Source organism: Corvus hawaiiensis, chromosome 4 (assembly GCF_020740725.1).
Source record: "Corvus hawaiiensis isolate bCorHaw1 chromosome 4, bCorHaw1.pri.cur, whole genome shotgun sequence".
NCBI classification, from domain to species: Eukaryota; Metazoa; Chordata; class Aves; order Passeriformes; family Corvidae; genus Corvus; species Corvus hawaiiensis.
In genome coordinates, this window is record NC_063216.1 from 24,997,463 (window position 1) to 25,018,847 (window position 21,385).

The following is a 21,385-nucleotide window of genomic DNA, read 5'->3' on the forward strand; positions in this document are numbered from 1 at the left end:
CGCCGGACGCCCGGGGCCACTCGGGGCCGGGGCGCGTCCCCGCGGCCCCTCGGGGCCGCCCGCCTCGTCCCCGCCCGCCGCCGCCGCCGGGCGGGACCATCTCTCCCCTTGGCGAGGGGGGGGCGCGCTCCGCCCCGGCTCCCCGCCTGGCCCGCCTATCCCCCGCGCGCGCAGAGCGCCCCTCCGCCTGGCGCGCGGGGTGGTCACGCCCAGCGCAGGCATTAACGCCCCCCGGCGCGGGGCGCGGGCGCCTGGGCATCCTCCGGCGGCGGCTCCTCGGCGCGGGGCGGGCGCGGAGCGGCTCCCAGCGCCAGCCCTGCGCGCTCCGCCGCCCCTCTCTGCGCCGCCGGACAACGCCATGAAGCCGGCGGTGCTGGAAGTAATGAGGATGAACCGGGTGTGCAGGATGGTCCTGGTCACTTCCGTGGGCTCCTTCATCCTCGTCATCTTCTATTTCCAAAGTATGTTGCACCCAGGTAGGGCACCGGCACCACAACCGCACCGGCATCACCGGCACCACCGGCCCCGCGGAGCGCAGCGCCCGCCCCGCTCCCCGCCGGCGCAGGTGGCGGGCGCCCCGAGAGCCCTCGCTGGCTGCCGCCGGCCCCGGCTCTCGGCTCCCGGCGCCGCTGCGGCAGGCGCTGGGCTCGGCGGCGGCGGGCGCGGCGGGCGCGGGAAGGTCGCCTTGCCCCCCGCAGAAAACTTCCCGCGGGAAGGAGGAAAGTTGGTTTATTTAAGAATTTTGTTATTTTCCGCTTTATATCGTGCCTTTGGTGAAGGGGGACGGAAGGCGACAGCGGCTGGCGAGCGCGCCGTGGCAGAGCGGCGCCGGGACCTGCCCGGACCCCGCGGGTCCCCCCCGCCGGGAGCGGGACCCCAGGTGCCGTCTCCCATCTGGGGTCGCGGGCCTTCGTCTTCCCAGCTTTTCGTTTTCGGACGTGTCAGGGACACCGCGGCCGAGCAAGGGCATCCACCACCGCCCCGACAGCTCCGCGCCGGCTCGCCCGAGTTGTCCGGAGCGCGGGGGCCACTGCCCAGCCCGGGCCATCCCTGCCCGCGGCGCTGCTGCCCGGTCCTGCCTTGTCCCGGTGTTCGGGCGGCCGAGGGGCTCCGTGTGGAGCCGCTGGCTGGGCACGGGCGTCCGCAGGGACGCAGGCTGCGGAGCGCCGTGCAGGGGTGCATGAGTCACCTCGGATCCACACTCCCGGGTATACCTAATGCGACTTCAGTTTTACCGTTTCCCTCATCCTAGGGATGGAGCTGTACCGGGGACAGCAGATGCTGGCTCCCAGGGAAGTCCCACGTAGATAGCTTCTGATTCACACAAAGGTGGGATTGGGCTGTGGAAACTTCATGCGGTGTCAGCTGTGTGCACAGACCCATCGTGAATGTTTTGCACAGCTTGGCAAAATGTGTCAAGCATGGCAAAAATAAAAAAAAAATCATTTTGGTCTGTCTGTCTGTCTCACTTTTTCCCCTTTCTGCCTGAGAAATGACGTGGAAATTGCACTTGCAGTGTCTTTTTGGAGGGATCTGACAGCTGAGCAGAGGAGCGAGGCTAGTGAGAGGGAGTGGTACCTCTTAGTAGGCCAACAGCTGCAGCTGGCAGACTGGCCGTACTCCTCAGCAGGCGAGTCTTCCCAGCCGTACCTGTTATTGTCTACTGCCAGCTCTCAAGTATCCTCGCTACAGGCATATATCTGTAGCTGATAAGGGAATTGCAGTCTAGTAAAAAGAGAAAGGATGTGTTCAGATTGACTCTTTCCCTGTTTGTGGCTACCGTAGTTGCCATATGTGTATGTGGCACTTAGAGATGTAGTTTAGTGGTGGACTTGGCAGTGCTGCACTAGTGGTTGGACTCAGTCTTAGAGGTCTTTTCCAACCTAAATCATTCTATGAGAAATGATTTTTCCTTTAAGTTGTTGGAAAGTTTTTCATCAAATCGTAGAGGCTTGGTGCACTGATAGAATTAGGAGTCAGTAGATCTGCTGCTCTGTGGTGAAGCCAAGTCCTGTTTGGTGTTTTTGTATCAGCTGCCTGCTCTTCCAGAGTTGGTATAATTTGCTTGATGAATGTGTTCTTGTATGGTGCCCATCTGTGTTAATACCTGCCAACTTCTTGGAAAAAATAGCATAATTTTTTTCTTTCCTGCTGTGTCTGCCCCATGCTTACTGGTTTCACAAGGAGTACTTGGTCCTTAGCAGACCTGGAGAAGGCTTTACTTCTGGTCTTCACGACATCATGCAGAATTATGGGTTGTAACATAGCTTCACCAGTTTAGTAGAAGTGTGATATTTTAATTGGTGGAGTTCCACAGATAATAGACATATTCAGAAAATTTGGCCAAGACTTTTTATTTCCCTTTGTTTCAGATGAATTATACTGCTGGAACACAAACTCAGCATGCAGTAGGTGAGAGATTAGGCTAAATATTCTTCTGTGAATTTTTGAATGTAGAAAAATCACCTTTTAAGAATTCTCAATATGCTCTATAGTTAACTGTTGGAGATTATGGCTTTATATTCATTGTATTGTGAGGCTATAAATAGGCTGAGATTTTAGTACAGTTCAAAGGATTTCACATAAACTCCAAGGAGAGAATGCGATGCTGTGAAATCACCGGGAGGATAATGCGCACCCGTTTTCTGTGTGACACATATTTAGGTTGTTAGTGTAAATGGAGTAGATCTGGAAATAAATAGATCACAAATAGATCACAACCTTTATTGTGTCTTTTTGATCATAACTGATTTGGCTTTTTTTTTTTTTTTTTTTTTTTTTGTTGGGCTGTTTCCATAGTGGAAATGCTGGGAAGCTCTCAAGCCCTACTGTAGTCCCGCACAGAGTGTCCCTGTTTGGGTTACACATGGTTTGTACGGCTTGGAGAGCTGCTCTCCCAATATCTGTTATGCCAATGTATGTGTTACCATCCTGGTAGTGCAAATGATAGATGAATGTAGAGTTCTTGAAGGGTCTGGAGAGAGAGAGGTGGTAGAGCTGTCAGTGTGGTGTACATCCGGTAGCAGATCATTTTTAGGAATTAAGTCTTTATTGTAAGATAATAACCGTTCTTGTGTGTCAGAATTCAGTGGAGCCAGACCCTGGGCAGAGTGTATGTCAGGACTGGAGGTACTAAGAGCTTTCAAAATCTCGGTTAATGTCCTTTTTGTTGTTGGAGGGCGTTTAAAATTCTAGCTGGTCTCCACTGAAGCATGTCTTCGGATGGCTGCAGGAGGGAGCTCTCTCTCATCTCTGGCTTGCCAATATGTTGTTGGTAGCTTACAATATTCTCTAGCAGAGGCACTTTGTCATCAGAATTAGATAGAAAATTCCCACCCAAACCTTTGGGAGAGAAAATAAGGTTTTCAGATAAGCCCTCACCAAGAAGTGTCAGCTCCTTACTGTCAGTTTCCTGAGCCCCAGAGCTCTCTTGGTGAATTTCAGAAGGCTGCTTACAAAGCTTTCTCATCAGTTTTAGGTGTGAGAAAGTGAAGGTGAAAGATGCTAGAAGGCCACCAGTGATGAGTCCAACCCCCTCTGGGTTAAGATAAATGTTTATCTGTTAGATGGAGATTTTCCATTTTAGGAGACCTGAATATGGAACTCTTGTTAGAAGTGTGAGACACAAATTTCTGCTGATGGCTTTTTTTTTCCTTTGGGTTAAAAAATAAGAAAATTACATCGTTAACAGAAGCCTTTTTTAAAAACAGACAAGAAAGAACCCAAACAACACAAACACACTCTATGCCTAAAGCTGGGAAGATGAGCTTAGTTTTGTCTTTACAAAAGAGTATAATGTCTGCCCCTTGTGCTGTATCCCAAATACCAGCACATTTATATTGGAAGGAAATCAGGTGGTTTTTACTGTTTTTTCCCTTTTTTGGCTGTGTACCCATTCTTTGTTGGGAAGCCAGCTGTACACGTGCTGTTTGGTTATTGCACCTTTGCATTGTCTGAGTTTTGTCAGAGATTGCCTATGAGCTGGGAGCCCACCCTCCCAAATTAGGTTTCCCAACCAGTTGTTGGTGAGGAAAGGTGAATGGTGCTGCTCTCCATTGCTCATGACCACTGTAAAGAAAACTTTGGAGATGATCCTGGCTGTTCTGGCTTATCTGGGGCTATGTTTGTTCCTGAGGGAAGAAATGGTAGTGGGGACTTTGGTGTGTTTTCCTGTCTCCTGTCTAGCCTTTTCTGAAAAAACATGCTGCAGTGTTTGCTATAGCTGGAGATACGGCAATCTACAGCTGATTTTCCCTGTCTCTTTTGCTTGAAATATTTTTCCCCTTCACTCTCATGCCATGTGCTATCTAGATAACTGAGTGCAAGCTGATTATTGCTCCATGCTCCTAGAACTGCTGTCTGCGTGAAATAGGTCAGTGTTGGGGTTTTAGATGACAGCCCATCATAGTTTTATCTGCTGTTTTTCCTGTGAAATCAGTTTGCTCACTAGTCTTTAGCCTGCCTAGACTTTCACAGATGTGTTTGCTTTGTTCTGTAGGCTTCCCAGTTGCAGCGAGTGGGGGTACTGTGAGTCACCCAGTGCAGGCAGGAGCTGCTCTGCCGGGCTGGGGGTCACACTGGCGGTGTGCTAGGATCCCTCAAGATGTAAAATTCCTCACAAAGGCAGAATAATTAATGCTATCTTTATCTTACCTCGGACAGGTTTATGAAACTAACTTATTCTAAAGCTGATTCCCTTCCCACCCACGTTTTTTTGCTCCATTTTTCATGTCCTGCTTTAGACTTGTACTGTTCTCCTGTGGATGCTAACAAAGGTTAGATCTCACAGGTCAGACTTGCCTCCTGTCCATGATCATCTCAGTTACATATGCAGCACTCTGACTGATAGCTGATGTCTGCCTTTGCTCAAATATCAGAGCAACTCAGACTGCATGAGATTTTTTCCGTATGTCTGAAGACAAGCTCACCATTGGTTTTGATGGAAGATTCTGTTTGAAAATCAATGCAGCAGTCTCCCATCTTGCAGTTGATCCTTGCTTTCTCCCTTGTTTACAAAGGAGAATTAGATCTGCAAGGCAGTTTGGTGTGTGGCATTCCTTTGATGGACCCTGTATACTGATTTTAAATTATTCTGTTTGGGATATGGAGAAATGGAGTTCATTTGACAGCCACAAGAAACTGGCCCTCATTTTGCATGCAAGGAAATCCATCCCCCAGAAACCCCGCTGTGTGCTGGATCTACTTGCTGGTGTCCCTATAAGCTTTTCATAGATTTCCATGGGACTGTCACCAGTGTGAGCAAACTTACTCTGGTCACTCTTCTCAAAGGGACTGGTAGTCTGGAATGGCTTTAAGTTGAGAGTGTAACTGCTTTTTGTATCTTGTGAAAATCCTCCTGGTTAGTGAATATTAATCTTATTAGAAGAGCAACTTTTTCTGTTGCAGTACAAGTGAGTGTAGCTTTTTGCAACAAGTGCTTGTTGAATTTAAAAATCTGTCTCTGAATGTGTTCAAGCGAAAATTACCTGGGTAATTACTGTCGCAGTCATGTCTTATTACATTTTAACTGATCAGGATACTTATTACTCCACAATTACCTTTTCTACAGTGTAGGTTTTAATAAGCTTTTATTTTTTTTTACTGTGTATCAATATTGGGAAAGTATGTGCTAACTTTCAGAGCACTGACACTCTATTCACAGATGTAAAAGTGTCATCACTTAGCTAAAGTAACTTTTCCAAAGATAAAGTCAGTGTGCATGGAAACTTTGTTTTGAACTTAGCAAAATAGCATATAGAGCTGAAGTGCCCAGGGCTTTTTATGAACAAATTTATGTAATTGATCAGGTGCAACTAGTATCTCAATTTTATTTCATATTCAGAAATATGACCATGTTTCTGGATTCTGAAATTGTTTCCATTACGTTTCATAAGTGACAAGTAGTTTATCTTGTGCCATACCATGTAATTAACTCTAAAAGTGGTTCAGGCAATTGGAAGAAATTAGATTCATGTTACTTTTTCCAAAGCCAGCACTACTGTGTTTTGTTTGACTCTGTTGCCAGATGTACTATATCAAATCCTGCCTGACAAAGCTGCTGCAGTCGTCCTTGTGTGAATGTCATTCCAGCAGTTTTTTTCCTCTCAAGCCTTTTGGGCTGATGCATATGTATTATGTATCAACTCTAAGTTGATCCTGAGGGAGCTAAGGACTGGGATGGGGGACACAATGATTTGAATCTGATGGTTTTTCTTTCTGATTGTTTGTGCCATCCAAAGCAAACGTTTGAGTCCTGTATGTGACTTGTCTAAGTGTCAACATACATAAAGTGAAGCATAGATGCATGGATGAAGGGCCCAGTTGAAATCAATGAAAGGAGAAGGAGTTTTGCCCTCCACATTAAAGGAATGAAATTAAGTTCAGGAATGATGTGCTTGTGTAGACCTGGTGTGTCCAGGATAAAGATGAAGAGGTGTCTGTGGTGGGTTTCTTAGATTCAGCAGCCACCTACTGTCTCATAAGGATAACATTTCAAAGCATGTTTGTGTTTTTTTGAATGTTTCTATTCCCTGTGTAGCCCATTCATGCAGGATCTTTGTGGACGAGGTATTTGTCCTTACAGTCACAATTCCAACTGGGTTCAGTTAATTCCTCATTATTTGTGTTTCAGTATCCAGGTTATAGATAGCATCCTTTTGTTATGGGCAGAATGCTTGCATGTGACAGAGTGGTGTTTCTGGCACAAGCCTTGTGCTCTTGACTAGAAGATGAGACCACCAGAGACTGCTGCGAACCAGTGAAAGAATTAAGTTCCTAATTATCTCTGGTTAATGCCTCCAGACACAGGGATTTTCTTGGATTTCAATTTTGTGAATGTAATCAGCAGAGGATGCAGTGTGTTCCCCCTTTCATGTAATTGTTTGGCCCCTGAAACTAAGGTTTCATGGATAAATCAAAATTTTTCCCACATATACATTTGGACTCTGGGTCACTTCACTTGTGTAACGTTGTCATCCCTCACTTTTCGTTTAATGCTGATCAATGAATGTGGTTTGTTTTCTTGCCCTCTCCACATGCTCCTTCACAAGGAGTTAGCTGTTGGGGAAATTGTCTGGAGTAGATCCATTCCCTTCTGTGAAACTGAAATTGTAGGTTTCCACATGAATGGCCCATCTTAGATTTCAGCTCCCTCCCCACTGTCCTCTTGGGCTGTCACACCACCTGTAGCATCACTAGGAATTACACCTAATGGAAAGCAACCTGTACACAGGTAATGAGCACTTATCTGTAAGGAATAAGGGAATGGAGGGTGCTGACTATCCTGTGGCAGTGTGTGTCCTCTGCTCTGCCCTTTCTGTGATGTCCAGTTCAATCCCTGCAGGCTGGTGGGGAGCCCCTCAGACAGAACATGGGAACTGCAGTTGTGTCTGTGGGAGCTGGTGTGTTTTACTGGTTCCACTCTAAGAACTTGGAGATTGAAAAGCTCTGTGGCAGCAAGCCTCAGAGAGCCAGGGTGGATGACAGGACTAATTTCTGTGATATGCTAACAAGACTTTGGATAACAACATGGTATAAGTAGGTGCAGCACAAGCATTTGTTAATTTGCAGCAAGGAAGTTTTGTGTCCATGTGTGTCAAGAGGCTTCCTGTATAAAGAAATTTTGCTGTCTTATGCATTTAATATTTAAATATCCATTTTTAAAAAAAATTATGTTAAAATAGTAATGCTTTTTTTGGTTGCTTTTTACACTGTGCCCAGTGTTGGCGATGGAAGCAGATGACAGCTTTCCTTTTGGCCATATTAATTTTACACATTAGAGATGAGGTCCTGAATGAGGCATTAACATTAGGTTACAAGCGTCAGAAGGGGATGCTATTTAAAATAAATAAAATTAGATGGCTGCCAGTGGAACATTTGAAGGAAAATGTTCATTAGAACACAGTGACTGACATCGAGGCTAGATTTGGAAACTTAGTATTTCATGTCTTTTCCCCTGACAAATTTGAATCTGTGGATTAAAAAGCTGAGTATGAGCACTTATAAAATGCTGACTGGAAAAAAAAGAGGGCTATGCACACAAATGTGTGTGAATGTGCACATGCACTCCCCCATCTTCCCACCCCCTACAAAATCTGTAGTTGGTGGCCCAGGTAATCCAAATGCATTGACTTCTGAAGTGCAAACCCTTTTCTCCTAAAAAGGCTGCTGTAAGGAGTATGAAGTTCTTTGATATTAAAAGAAATCCCAGAAGTGCCAAGGGCCCCACATAGGTGCCTTTGTTATTTTACTAATTGAAATGAGCAGTAAGTGTGGTTTCTCATTTCTGTTATTGTTCCTCAATTTACACATTTGGAAACACCCAGGTTGAGAGAGGAATGATTTTATGAATTCTGTCTAGGCTGTAGAAGAGCAAGGATTTTTATAATTTATCAGTGTATCAGTTTAAACAGTAAGAGTGCCTCTTCAAGGTAGCCTTCATCTTGTTTGTGCCAGGCTGTAGACACTGAAGGATGACTTTGCTCCGTTACTATCAATCACCACTGCGATGGCTTCACACTCCTATGAAAAAATGTAAAAGAAGGTGCTGGGGGAAATGGAAAATACAAACAATGCAATCGAGCAGAATTTCTCACAGCACTGTGATTCTGGGGGTTTGGGAGATGGTAACTCTATCCAGCAAATGTCATGGAGGTAGGTGGACTGCACTGTGCAAAAACAGGTGCGAAATGCTCACATCCTGTAAACGTTGTCTGCTCTTCGTTTGGCAGCGAGAGGTAGCCTTGGTTTCAAGGATGTGAGTAAAGTGATCGATGTGTGGTTTTGCAGGATCAGGCCCCCCCTCGTCTCTCTTCTCCAGGAGGTGAAAGAGCAGCATCTCATCCTCAGCCATGCTTAATCTGCAAAGGAACTGCTGCTGCTGCTTTGAGCATTGTCTCAGGCTAAAAGATGCCCTCCTTAGTCATCTTAATATCAAAAGATTGTGTCTTTTTATCTTATTTTGCTGAGTGGTAGGAGACTATAGATTTTAATTGCAGAGTCCACATATAAAATCCACAAGGAATAAAAGGCTTTGTTGGGTTTCAATCCCCTTCTCGAACACACTGTACTCTGTAAAAAGCAGAGAACTGTGGGATTCTTTTTTTCCCCCCACTTTTATTCGTTTTTAAGACATGGACATTCAAGATACATTTTGTAGATGGTAAAAAGGTGGCCTTCAGGACCCTTGAAGTAATGCCTTCTGAATTCATGCCATAAATGACATAGTAGCCAGAGATTTTCATGCTTTTTTGACTGATAAATGTTTGCATAAAGGAATCAAAAACTTTAAAATGGATAGCTTGTAGGGATTTTTGAATTAGGGAAGGTAGACATATAATTAATAAGGTGACTGTAATTGGATCTCACAGATGATCTTAACTGTAATACCTTGTCTTAAAACAAAGAGCTTTAGGTAGTTAAAATCCTTTTAAAGACTATTTGCATTATAGTGCTTTAAAGCTGATTGGTATGCAGGCAGAACAAAAATGTCTGTATTATCTGAAGTGACCTGACACGGAATAGCACATTCTGCACCCACGCTGGTGGGTACCAGGAACCGAATATGTCCTTCTAGTAATCTGTATTTTTACAGCCTATGTTGGAAGTGGGAGCAGGGAATTTATAGTAACTGAGGAGGAGGGCATGAACGCTTTTTAAACACTCGGTGATTAATCAAATGTGTCAGTTGGGGTCATAAATACAAAACTGATAAAGCCTGTCTTGATTATGTATTTTGGTCTTGATTAACTTCTAGAATACATTTGAGTTTCCAGATGGTGATAAGCATTTTATCTTTAGAATTAAGCACGTGTATGCGTGCACATAATTATGAAGTTGAAGTAATTGCTAATCAAGTGGGGCAATACACCAGAGAATGATGGACTGCAAGGGTGACTGTGGACACCTGCACTCAGCCTCCCAGGCATTGCTGTGTCCCACTCCCTGGTTTCATTAATTGTTACAGGATCAGTCAGCTGGACGTTGTGCAGAATTCCTGCCACCATGGCACTGGCAATCCTGTGGGCTGTGCCAGATGATCTCTGCCTCTCCACATTCCTTCTCTTCACAAGTCTTGCTTGTCCTTTGTGGCAAGGTTAGGGAAGCTCAGGTAGGGTGAACATGGCTCCCTGCTAGGCTGTTGGGTTTGGGGTTTTGTTTTGGGCAAGCCATAAGATTTTACTACTTTTTTCATTAAAGGAGTACACTGAGTGGTTTGAATTTTCTGATGGGTGGACGGCACGAGGTCTGCGTGATGGACTGGGTGAGACAGTGGTTGCTTTTCAGTTGATTTCAGTGAGTACTGGGTCAGGTCTACCGTGCTGGAGCAGAAGATTTTGGATTACACAAAAGGCACACGTTCCCCTTGGAGGTAGAAATATAGGATTGCAGGCTTGCGTGAAGCCCTGGACTGTTTCTGCCCTGTAAATCTGGGTCAGTTCCATTGACTAGGTTAGATCAATTCTGCATCAAAGGTGCTGTAAGAAAGAGCAGAATTTGTCCCTCTGTGTTTTCCTACAGAGCAATATACAGTAGAACAACAGCACTGCTTGTCCTTATTATTATCCAACACCACTTATTTGTCCTTTCTACAGTCAAGTGAATGGAAGTTTTTTTTTCCTGTAGAGATACATGCTTGAAGTATTGAGAGGGGTGCTGCCTATTTTCAATAGTTTCAGTAGAAATTACATTGACAGACAAGCTATATGTAACTATCAGCATGCAGATCATCAATAGGATCGAAGCGTTCTTGTCCTGCTGTAGAGCTGCTCTGTCTCATGCAGAAAAGGCTATTAATATTTCTGGTGCAACAGCAAAAATGTAATTGCATTAAAGAAAAAAATGAGAAAAAGTTGGGGCTTCTGGAGCTATTAACTATTTTGAGATAAAACTCTTATGAGATACTAAATTAGCTGAAATAGATGATATAAGACAGACGTGGTTTAATTAAAATTGTCTTCATATTTGGCTGTCTTGAGCTAGCTTGTGATTTTTGGTGTTTTGTTTATTTTTTTTCCCCTTTTCTTTTTCCTCCCACCCAGAACTCATCAGTGTTTCTGGTGAGTCTTTCTCTGTTCCGTTCCTGTTTCCTGAGCACTTTTTCTTAAAATCTTCCAGAGTAGAGAACGGAGAATTTTTGCAGACGATGCCAGGAGAGTTTGCAAAACAAAAATATACACGGGGCTATTGTGTCTGAATGATTAGTAATGCATGAAGTCCATACATCAGTATAATGTCAGTGACTTACAACCTCATCCATCTCCAGAATGCTACAGCCAGTGTGGTAACACATTACTGTGAGAACTCTTTGTGCAGCTAGAAATGCGTCTCATTCCCCTCAGTGTGCTTGGGCACCAAGGGAAACAGGCCATAATTCTTGTATGTCCAAACTAGCTGGGTTTTTTCCCACTGCCAGTCTTTACAGAGGCTTTTCCCCCCTTCATTTTAGGGGTTTTTTTTGTACTCTTCAGACCTTTTGCTTGTTTCTGCATTCATTGGGATGTGACCAAGAGATTTATTTCATGCTCCCTTTCCAGCTGTGAGGGGATCTCTTGTCATCAGCTTGTACCTCAGCCACTCTTACCTTGCCAGAATGGTTTATGCCTGGTGTAATTTTTCAGCATTTTGGGAGCCTGGAATCACACTGTCATGTCATGTGTGTTGTATATTGGTTAATGGTGAGTCTGTGCTTTCCTGCTGTCTGTTGCAGTTGAAAGCTTTCACTGGGAGCAAGTTAGGAGCAGTGTTTCTGGAAATCTTTGGGAATTTGGGTCCAAATCTTCTTCTGGGGCAGTAATACTTCATTTAATCAGAAGGCTTAAAAATGGTCCACAAAGTATGTCCATACATTCTTTTTCACTCTACAGCTAGGGAAACTGGGTTGTGCCCCAGGGCATCCGAGTTTTGATGCTAGGTTACAGATGTCCTCTGGTTGTACTACAGAGCACAGGCATAAATGGTTCTTGTTTCTAATTTTTCATTGTTTTGTCTTTATGTTTGGGTTTCTAAAGTGTAAATCTTCCCTGTGTATGCCCTAACAAATGTTGAGTGGCCTTGCTTTTCTTGATCAGACGTTGAAGGCATACTTGAAGGGAAAACATCAAAGGTCCTCACTAGCTCTTGGGAAGTTATTCTGCTTGGTGGCTTCTCATGCTTCAGCATTGCATGCCCAGCTTGGAGGCAGGTTGCAGAAACAGAGCTTGGAAGCGAGCAGCAAAATGCTCCCCTTCCCAAGCTGAGTACAGGGAAGTTCGCTATGGAGGAAACATCATCTTTGATGCTTCCACCACTTGGGATGGAGACATTGTCCAGGAGCACAGTGTTGCTTAGTGGAACTAGACAGTGTTGTGCTTGGACAGCTTTTGCCAGTGAAAGTTTTACTGGATCAGTATAGGTAGGAAAAAAGGCCTGCCTCTTCCCTTTTCATTTTCTTTTACCTCTGTGTCCAGGTCTGCTAGAGGTTTTGCCAGCAAATCTAAGTTTACTAAAACAAGGATGAGAAAAAAAGAGCACATACGATGAAATCATATCCTTTCTATGGTCTTGCTCTGTCAGCAAAGCTTTTACATGTTGACTAAGGCTGATGTGCATGAGGCATCCTGGGTTTTTATTCATGCACCCATGTTTATTAAAATATTGCCTCTCTGTAAAGTACATTGTCCCTGCACTTTGCTCATTCTTCTCTTACTGCAGTTTTAAAGTCAAAGTTGGGAAGGTATCATCAGCTATCTCTGTGAGGGGCTACATCTGCTGGCTGATGCTCTCTCAGATCCTTCCCTTTTATTAGACCTTCATGCTTTCTGTGGTGGCTGTGGGACATTGCTGTTCATTCCTTGAAAAAGAAAACCTTGGTACAGCATTTCATGCATGTGTTTGCTCAGGGCTGCCTCAGATTTAAATCTAGCATCTTTTTCAGTTCTTGTGAAGGACTGGGGCATTGGAAGAAATGCTTCATGCAGTGCAAGGTGGAGAAATGGAAGCTACTTCACATATTTGAAAGGGTATTTTTACCTCAGTCTTGGAAACATAAAAAATTTCCCATCTATCTTGCTGAATGTGTGTGACTGTTTCCCACAAGTGCACAGGACTAAGAGCTGCAGTGAGGCATTTCGAAGAGATGGACTTCTTGTCTTAACTGAAAGGCATCTAGGAATGCTTTTCTTCCTGCCTTTTTTCTCCCCTGCTGACCTGTAAGTTTCTGTGTCCCCCTCATAGTCAAACAAGCATAGTAAAAATATATATCTGTGTCTGAAGTTCTGGTGTTTATTTGCTTCTTGCTCATCTGTCAGATTAATTTTGCATTGAATTATGAAAAATGTTGCTCTGTCACAAGTTGTGGCTGGTAGTAGATTGCTTGCGCACTACATCTGTTCAAATGTTCAGGAAAGGGACTACTTTAAAATTTCAGTTCTAGCCTAAAAATACATGTGGAGTCTTTTTTTCACGTTTAACTTCCTTGCTGGAAATAGCAGGGTTCTGTCATGTTTGTAGGCACTTTTAAGCACACCATAGTTATGTAGCAAACTGAAAAAATGTGCACCCATCTTCCTCAAGTGAGGGCATGTGGCAATGGTGCTATGGCCACATCAAATCCTGCATACATGGAAATTACAGGAGCTGGGTTTTGAGCAGACACCCAGTGTTTACATGCTTAATTTATGTAATAGCCCTTTCAGTTCCCATCTGTTCCTGTGCCCTTTGGCAAATGGGTTTGCAGTTTTCTAACACACGAAAATGTTGTCAAGTTCAGGGAATAAGACTCGGATTTTATTTAATTGCTTCTTTCTTTGTCTGTTATAAGTTGGTCCTTAGGGAGAAGAGGTTGACCCCAGGAAGCAGGGAAGCTTTGTCTTCCCAGTCTGCCAATAATCTCTGAGTACAACTCAAGGTTGAGAGGTCAAAGTTGCAAGTTGAGCACTTATGCCCCAAATGCATCTCACTGTCTCATATGCAAGTGAGGCAGCTGCAAGGGGGTTGTGCTGGAAATGAAGCTGATCTGAGAACCCCACATTTGTGTTTCTGCACTCATGGCTGAAGTGTGACTGGGACTTCTTGTGAAGGGTGTTGATCCAGAACAGAGAGTGCAAAGATGAGTTCCTATTTGAGTGGACCATAGCAATTGGCTGTCAGGAAAGAGGGGTCGGTTCCTGCCTTGCTTTTATCTGTTCTTGCTCTTCTGCAGTGCCAGGGCACACTCCATCTCTGTGGCTCAGCTGGAGCAGTGGGTCCTGTGGCAGACACAGTGCAAACCAGAACTTGAGGGCAGGAGTCTGATGGGCCTGACATGCAGTGGCAACAGTGATGTGTGTAATAGAGCTTCTCTGAACCTCTGCAGTTCAGCATAGCTAGGGGGTATCACCAGCACAACAGAAAAGCAAATTACTGCTGAAAACAATTGCTGGCTACCAAAACTGATAATTCTGACAGATGTATTCAAAGTCAAGTGTGAGCCTGTCTATGACCCCAATTACCACCTCACTTCTGCGGTTGCTTTGAAATGGGTTTGTGTCAGATACAGGCTTCATGGGAGCTCCAAGGTATGGGTGGAGAGAACACTCCTCATTACTGCTGGAGTAAGGATATGTACACCCGTGTCTGCAGCATGGTAAGCCAAGCACAGGTTGTCCCTAGCTTCCCACTTGTGTCCTTCACTGTGTATCTTGAAATGCCTTACACCAACACCGTGAGCTTGTGCTTGGGAAGTTGGTCATGTGGCGTCCTTCCTGGAACAGGCAGTGTCCTGCTTTGTAGGGCACTGGGCTGAGCTGCCTCTGTGTGTGCTCTCATGACATCTGTGTTGGGATGAGCTGTGGGTCATCTGCTATGCTTGGAGACCAGGTTGCAGTAAACTGACAAAATCAGTAAAACTAACCTCCTTCCTAGCATATACCCATAACTTCAGGAAGTGGTTGGAGGACCTGGGAGTTCAACCTAGTAAGCTCCAGGCTTACTACTGAATGATCATGTCTTTGGACAGTGTCAGTGGAACAAGGCCAAGCAAGCTGGCAAGGAAGAGATGGTCCTGGTGACAGGTGCAACTCTAGGGAGGTTGGTCAGGGCAGTTGAGATCTCTTGGTGCTCTCAGGGTCCTGGGAGTAGGCTTGCTAGCTCATTTTTATGATCTACTAACCAACTTCTTCAGAAGTTCTTCTGGCAGCCCTCGCAGATGGCCTTGTGCTGCAGAGGAGCCCAGAGACAAGTGGTATGCAGTGAGAAGAATTTGCTGTGCCAGTTGTTCCATCACCATGGTTGTAAGGGTTTCATGTTTTGTGTAATGGGTTACAGTAAACCTTGACTCTTAGAGTTTCCCAGTTTTGGATGCTAAATGAGAGGATACTTTCAGGGCAGAAAGGAAAGGCATTACCTAGGAGAAACAATCCCTGCTAGGGGAATCTATTTCATCAGGAATATTTATTCAAAGGAAAACCAGTTATTTTCTGCTAAATGGATACACATAGCCTGGCACGTGTGCACAGAGGGCAGGACTGCGTTCCAAGTGTGTGATCCCTGGCAGATTTAGCTGGTGACATGCAAGAACACTGAAGGTCATGGCTTTGTTGCTTCCTCCTCTTCTGCCTGCTAGCCCTTTTGTCTCGCTCTGGTGGTGCTGGCATGCAAACTACACCATGCTACTCCATGCTGGGCCATTCCTTACAGTTCATGTTGGTGTGCCTCTCGAGCTGGAACTGGTGGTGAAGCAGGTAAAACCTGATCAAAGCACATGTCTAATTGAATTTTTAGATCTTGCTTTAAAAATGTGGGATTTTCAAATACTCCCATTAGTGGGCATTAGTACTGAGGAGAAATATGTCACCAGGTAGGGTTTTTTGAGTCAGAATTTCAGTGTAATTAAAAAGAGATTACTAAACTTAATATCATTAAAAGAAATGCTTTCATGAAATAAAGAACACCACTGGAACCTCTGGGTGCACGTAGGAAGTGTGCTGAGCCACTGCCTGCAGCTTGGTGTTAAGGCAAGAGAAGCATTTTTTGTAAGTATGGAAAAAGGGAGCAGCTGCACACTGGGGCTTCTTGCTCTTTGCTCTGCAGAAGGTTCGTTTGGAGGGAGAGAATTGTACTTCTGAAGGAGTGAGCAGAAGAAACGTATGTGGGTTCAACTAAGAAGTGTCAACCTAACTAGCAACGGATTCTGCAGTTTATATTGGAATAATCAACTGATAAGTAAAATTTTAATTATTAATGTACATTTTTATCCTTTTGCCATGCATCCTAGTTAATTGCAAATGAATATTCTTTTGCAGTGTTGCAGTGCTTTTCATTCTGACAGTCACCACCTTAGGGCCGGGTTATCAGTGCTAACACGTACTTCAAATTAAATTGGGAGGTAACAGTGAGAGCAGCTTATCTTCAGTAGTAAGGACAAGTTCCCCTAATTCTCAATCATGTCTCACTCAATTCAATTATGACAGGAATATATTAATCTTTTCTTGTGAGCAATTTAGTATGCCCCTTTCTACAGCTAAGGGTTGCATTTTATGAAGCATTATTGATTAATATTTTTAGGGTTTGTGTTTTACCAGAAGTTATTCTTAGCTGTAATTTCTGTCTTGTACTTGACTGCTTTTCCTTTTCCTGAAATGTTATTCAGGGGCAATACCTCTGAAGGAGGAAGATATTTCCTCCTGTGCACAGGACTGGGAAGGACAAGTAATTAGTTGACAGGATGGCCAAGAATTTTTAGAAGCTGTAGGAGAGTTAGGACTTTTCTAGCAAGACTGACAGTGAATTTGTTTGGTATTTTTATTTTGGTCTTCCCAGCGTTGCTGTAGAACTGCAATGGCATAAGGAGTTGTGATGCTTGGCTTTGCCAGGGACTGTTACAGTGCTGGAAGTAAGTGCAGGCTACGGGGGTTGCCAGATCTCCTTGAAGGGAGGCAAGCAGAGGAAACAGATACATCACTGATGTGAAAAACAAATGAATCTTGTTTTATCTTCATATATTGTCAGCAAAAAAAAAAATTTCCTGATTTATGTTAGTCTGAAAGAGACAGATTTCATGGTATCAAAGAGCTCAGTCTTGAGCTTGGACTTGTAGTGAAGCCAAACTGTAAATGGAAAGTTTGTCAAGTGATCTGGCTGTAAAAATTTAGATTTGAGGAAGGAGAATTTAAATTTATGTCAATTTATACCATGTTAATCTCTGCAAAGGAGATCTTAATTGCAAGACTGACAATTTGAGTCATGTTTGAAATTGATTCAGAGATTGGTCCTTGATAACTTTGGATCTGTTTCCAAAGGTGGCTTGTGAGTTGGGATTGAGGATCAAAGCCTAAATGTCACTTTGTTTCAAGCTTGAGTGTCAGACTGAGGCATCATGTTTTAAAGTGGGGTTTTGTTGCATACTGTAACTTGAAGTGAAAAATTCACCATTGTACTGAAAATCTTCAGTCTTTGAGGCTTAAAAGACTTATTGAAGATGAAGATAAAACTGTGTACTTGTAAGCATTATAAGAAGAGACCTCAGTAAAAATAAAAAAGTGCAAGTGGCACAGAGAATTCTGGCAAAAGAGAATCATTGCTATGGAGTTAAAAGATGGATGTTTGAAGGCAATGGCTTTACCTGTGTTTGAAGTTGTAGCATTTGTGAGTAGGGGTGTGCTGCCCTCCCTCAGGGAGGGAGGCTGGGCAGGGTTTGGTAGCCTTCAGAGGACAGCAGCTTTGGTGGGAGATAGTCACTTGTCGCTGCTGCTGCATCGTTGTGTAGAACTAATGCGTTTATGGCTAACAGAGTGATGAAAAGCCAATCCAGAGAATGTTTTCAGAAACGTGCCTACAGACATGCCTGTAGCTGCAAGTTGTACCTTTAAATCACCCTTACAGACACAGCTTTCAAAATCAAGTCATTGGCATAGCTGAAGTGCAGGAAACATTCATCCCATAGAATCATCTTCCTGCCTTTCCTCACCTGTGTGAGGTACTACAGTGTGACAGCTGGGAGGTGAGGATGAACAGCATGGGACTGCCAGGAGGTCACAAGTGGAGAGCGTAGAGAAATGCTGTGAAGAGAATCGAGGCTAAAACAATTGTATGCACATTTGAAGGGGGAGTCTGTTCATTTGCTTGAGCCCTTTCTGTATTTCTTACATTAGTTTTCTGTGTGTCACCTGCATACAGTTGTCTTTGCCCTGGTCAGTCTGCTCCCACCCCACTGCTGTGGCATCTCTGGCACGTGCCTGTTTGATCAGGCGGTTCATCAGAATCATGTTTTTTGGAGGGGTGTGTGTGCAAGTGTGTGTCCCAGGTAGTTTTTAGGGAGTGTGATGCCTTGGACCAGGAGGTCAGTGTGGTATGAGAGCTGCTGGGGAGGTGCAGGTGCCAACAGGCAGCGAGGTTGGGGTAGGTGACACCATGCCCAGTCGCAGCCAAATGAACCTCTCGGTGAGCTGACAGGGTGGCTCTACCTTGGCTCCATCAGAGCTGGATGAGTTTCAGCAAGAAGCAGATTTACTGTCGTCTCTAATAAGTTTCTTCCTTCTATTTTCCCTTTCCAGTAAGTCAGTCTGGAGTGGACTGTAACAGAGCCAGTTAAAGATTGGTACAGGGGAAGAGGCATGTCTGTTTAGAAATTGCAAAGAGTGCAACATTTGGCAATAACGGCTGTGTCTTTTTTGGCAGGATCCAAAGAGCTCAGAAAGCGTTTTCTCTTCATTAGTGGTCTAAATTTTATGATCGCTCCTGTGTTTTGGAAGCATTCTCGGCAAGGATGAAATGATGGAATTCCATAAATCCAAGATTTCCTATTTTTTTTACGAAGAACTTTTGAAGCTTTGAATGTGGACTGGGTGCTGAAAATGTTCTGTTGTAGGTCACCTCTACATCTCCCTCGGGCACAGAGAGCACTGAAAGCCAAGCGGATCTGTGTCAGTCTAAGCTGCTTTAGGGTCTGCTGTCAAGCGAAGGCTTCCTGGGAATGCTCTGTGATGTGGACACAAATGAGATGAGAAAGGTTTTTTCTTTTATTTTTATTTAACTTTTTAATTTCAAGCTCAGTGTAAGCTCTCTGACCTCCAACATGCTCCTAACAACATAGTTTTCGGTGATTCTAGGAAACCTTTATTTTGTTTCAAACTGTCTCTGGTGGCTTTGAACAAGCCCCAGAGTCTTAATTAAACATTTTTGATCAGGCATGACTTCACAGCAAGTCAAATCCTTTGGCTGTGGTGTTTTGTTTTATTTAATCACTGGACTATTTCTCTGTATAGAACACTGCAGCACTCCCATCTGACTTCCTTTGTTAGTGTTCCATTAAAAATTATTTTAACTGACCTTTTTCTGTCTTTAGTCAACTTTTCAGTGACCTATTCCTTCCTTTCCCTTTTCCAATCTCCTGCTGCAAAATTTTCAAAGAAGTTGAAACTTAAGGAAGATGAAACTGTGAGTTCTGTCTGCTTTACCCAATTGAGATGAAATTGTGTCCCTCAGATGGCTCCCAGTGAAGCAGAGAAAATAAACTTTGCGAGTCCCATTTTTCAGAAAGGAGCCCATGGCACGGAGCTGTGGGGATTGGTGTCCCCTCTGCCTTGTGAAGCTGTTCTGCTTGGCCAAGGGAGTCAGCCAAAATGACTTTATATCCTGGTGGTTATGCCCTCTCCTTCCAGCACCTTTAATTGCTGTCCTTAATGAACAGTTTGTTTCTTGCTTTCATAGCTACTTTGTGTTAGAGAAATTCAGCAAAATGAGAGAGGAAAAAAACTTAAAAGCTCTTTGTGTGCGTGTAAAATTGTGAAAAACTATTTAAGAAGAAACTAAAAGAAAAGTTTCTCATGATTTTGTCACCGAGCTACAACAATTTTTTTTATAGCATGGTTTTATAGGATCACTATCAGCTGGCTGACCTACAGCATCTGAAATTGCCAGTTCTCCACGGGAAAGTTCAAAGTGCCTGGCAGCTCAGTTCTGAGCTCTGCCTTCTGCTTTCCCACTTAGTGTCATTAGCCTGATTTGATAACACTTTTCAGATTCCATAGTTGAGATACTGAGATTGAAACTTGACCCATCTTCTGAGAATTCCAAGAATTTAATATGTAAAATATTTACAAAATGCTAATGAATTCTTAGACTGCTCATGTGTATGATTTATTTAAGTCAAAATCTGCCCTTCTGGGGTGACAACCAGTCTTCCTCTCCAGGGACTGCTGTTTACTTATCTAGTTATATATACATATATATTAAAGATCACCTACTGAGTCATCCTGGTCCATGCTGAGCACTTCTCACTTATTTGCATCCTTTGCTTCTAAGTTGTGCTGCCTGGTATGGCTGTGGTTGTATTAGGATCTCTACAGAGTAGGAAATCTGTGAGCACAGTGAGACCTAATTTGAATTCAATATCTGAAGAAAGCATGCAAACCTGAATTTGGAAGTTCTCTGTAAGACAACCACCTAAGTGCAAGATGCCTCCTGTATGTTTTGTTGCAGATGGGAAAGAAGTTGTGCATGCACTAGTAGAGTAGCATTTGTTCTGGTGTCTGAACGTTCTCAGCACTATCTGATGATAGGCCCAGGAGGCTGTAAAAATAGTGGTTTAAAGTGCTGAATACTCCCAGGATTACTGGGTGAGGGCCTCATGCTGGAGACATTTGCCTGTATCAATACATTTTACACTTCTATGCAGTGCCACCATGTATATTTGGTTGAGTTTGTTGCTAAGGAACTTGGAACCTTTTCTAATTTGATGTGAAATAAATGGTACTGGATGATGTTGAGATGAAGAACTAGAATGCAGTCCATGTTAATTTTATCAGTGAATTTTTATGTGAATTCTATATCTAATATAAGGGAACAACACCAAAATAGATTTGGCATGTGCTTTATGTTGGCTGAGGGCATGCAGGGTTTTAATCTAATTTGTGACAATGGGTATGAAGCATCAGTTGGCAACTGAGGGTGTTCCCTTTATAAACATGCTTTTCCAACATGCTGTGCTTTTCCTGCTGCATCTCATGCTTTATGCAATGAAGTTTAGGAGGTCATTTGAATACTGGTTAGTGCTAATGGGCTGCAAGCTTAATTCATGTTGTCCTTGTTATATTTGGGAATTTTCTCTTCTGTTCTTTCTCCACCTCTGTTCTTGGGTATGTGATCACAGTGATAAATTTTAAGTCATCCTTTTTATCCCTTAAGGTTCTATTATGTGATTTTTTAAAAAAAAAAATTTGGATGTAATTTGGCAATATCTGCGCTCGATTGACAAATGTATCAACACAGTGTGGGATCTACAGCCTGTAATGTCTCCTATCACAGGAAAAAGCTACGTGGTAAAAAGCCTGTTCACCACAGAACCTTTGGAGACTTGTGGTGAAAAGCACAACCTGTGGCTGTGTGAGCTGAGCAAATTAAGTGGCTGAGATAAAGTTGTGTAGGTGAA

The 21,385-nt window shown here is 43.7% G+C and overlaps 1 protein-coding gene across 2 annotated transcripts in view; it reads left to right on the plus strand.

The window, feature by feature from the left end:
- Nucleotides 1–256: 256 nt before the first annotated feature.
- The window catches only part of CHST11 (carbohydrate sulfotransferase 11), a 159,227-nt gene continuing 138,098 nt past the window's right edge, over nucleotides 257–21,385 (plus strand). The window contains exon 1 of one of the 2 annotated variants that reach the window (XM_048300455.1): nucleotides 257–476. In XM_048300455.1, coding sequence (XP_048156412.1) covers nucleotides 359–476 — 118 coding nt within the window. In that variant the 5' untranslated portion in view covers nucleotides 257–358. The remainder of the gene's footprint in view (nucleotides 477–21,385) is intronic. The other variant, XM_048300456.1, reaches the window with a different exon arrangement.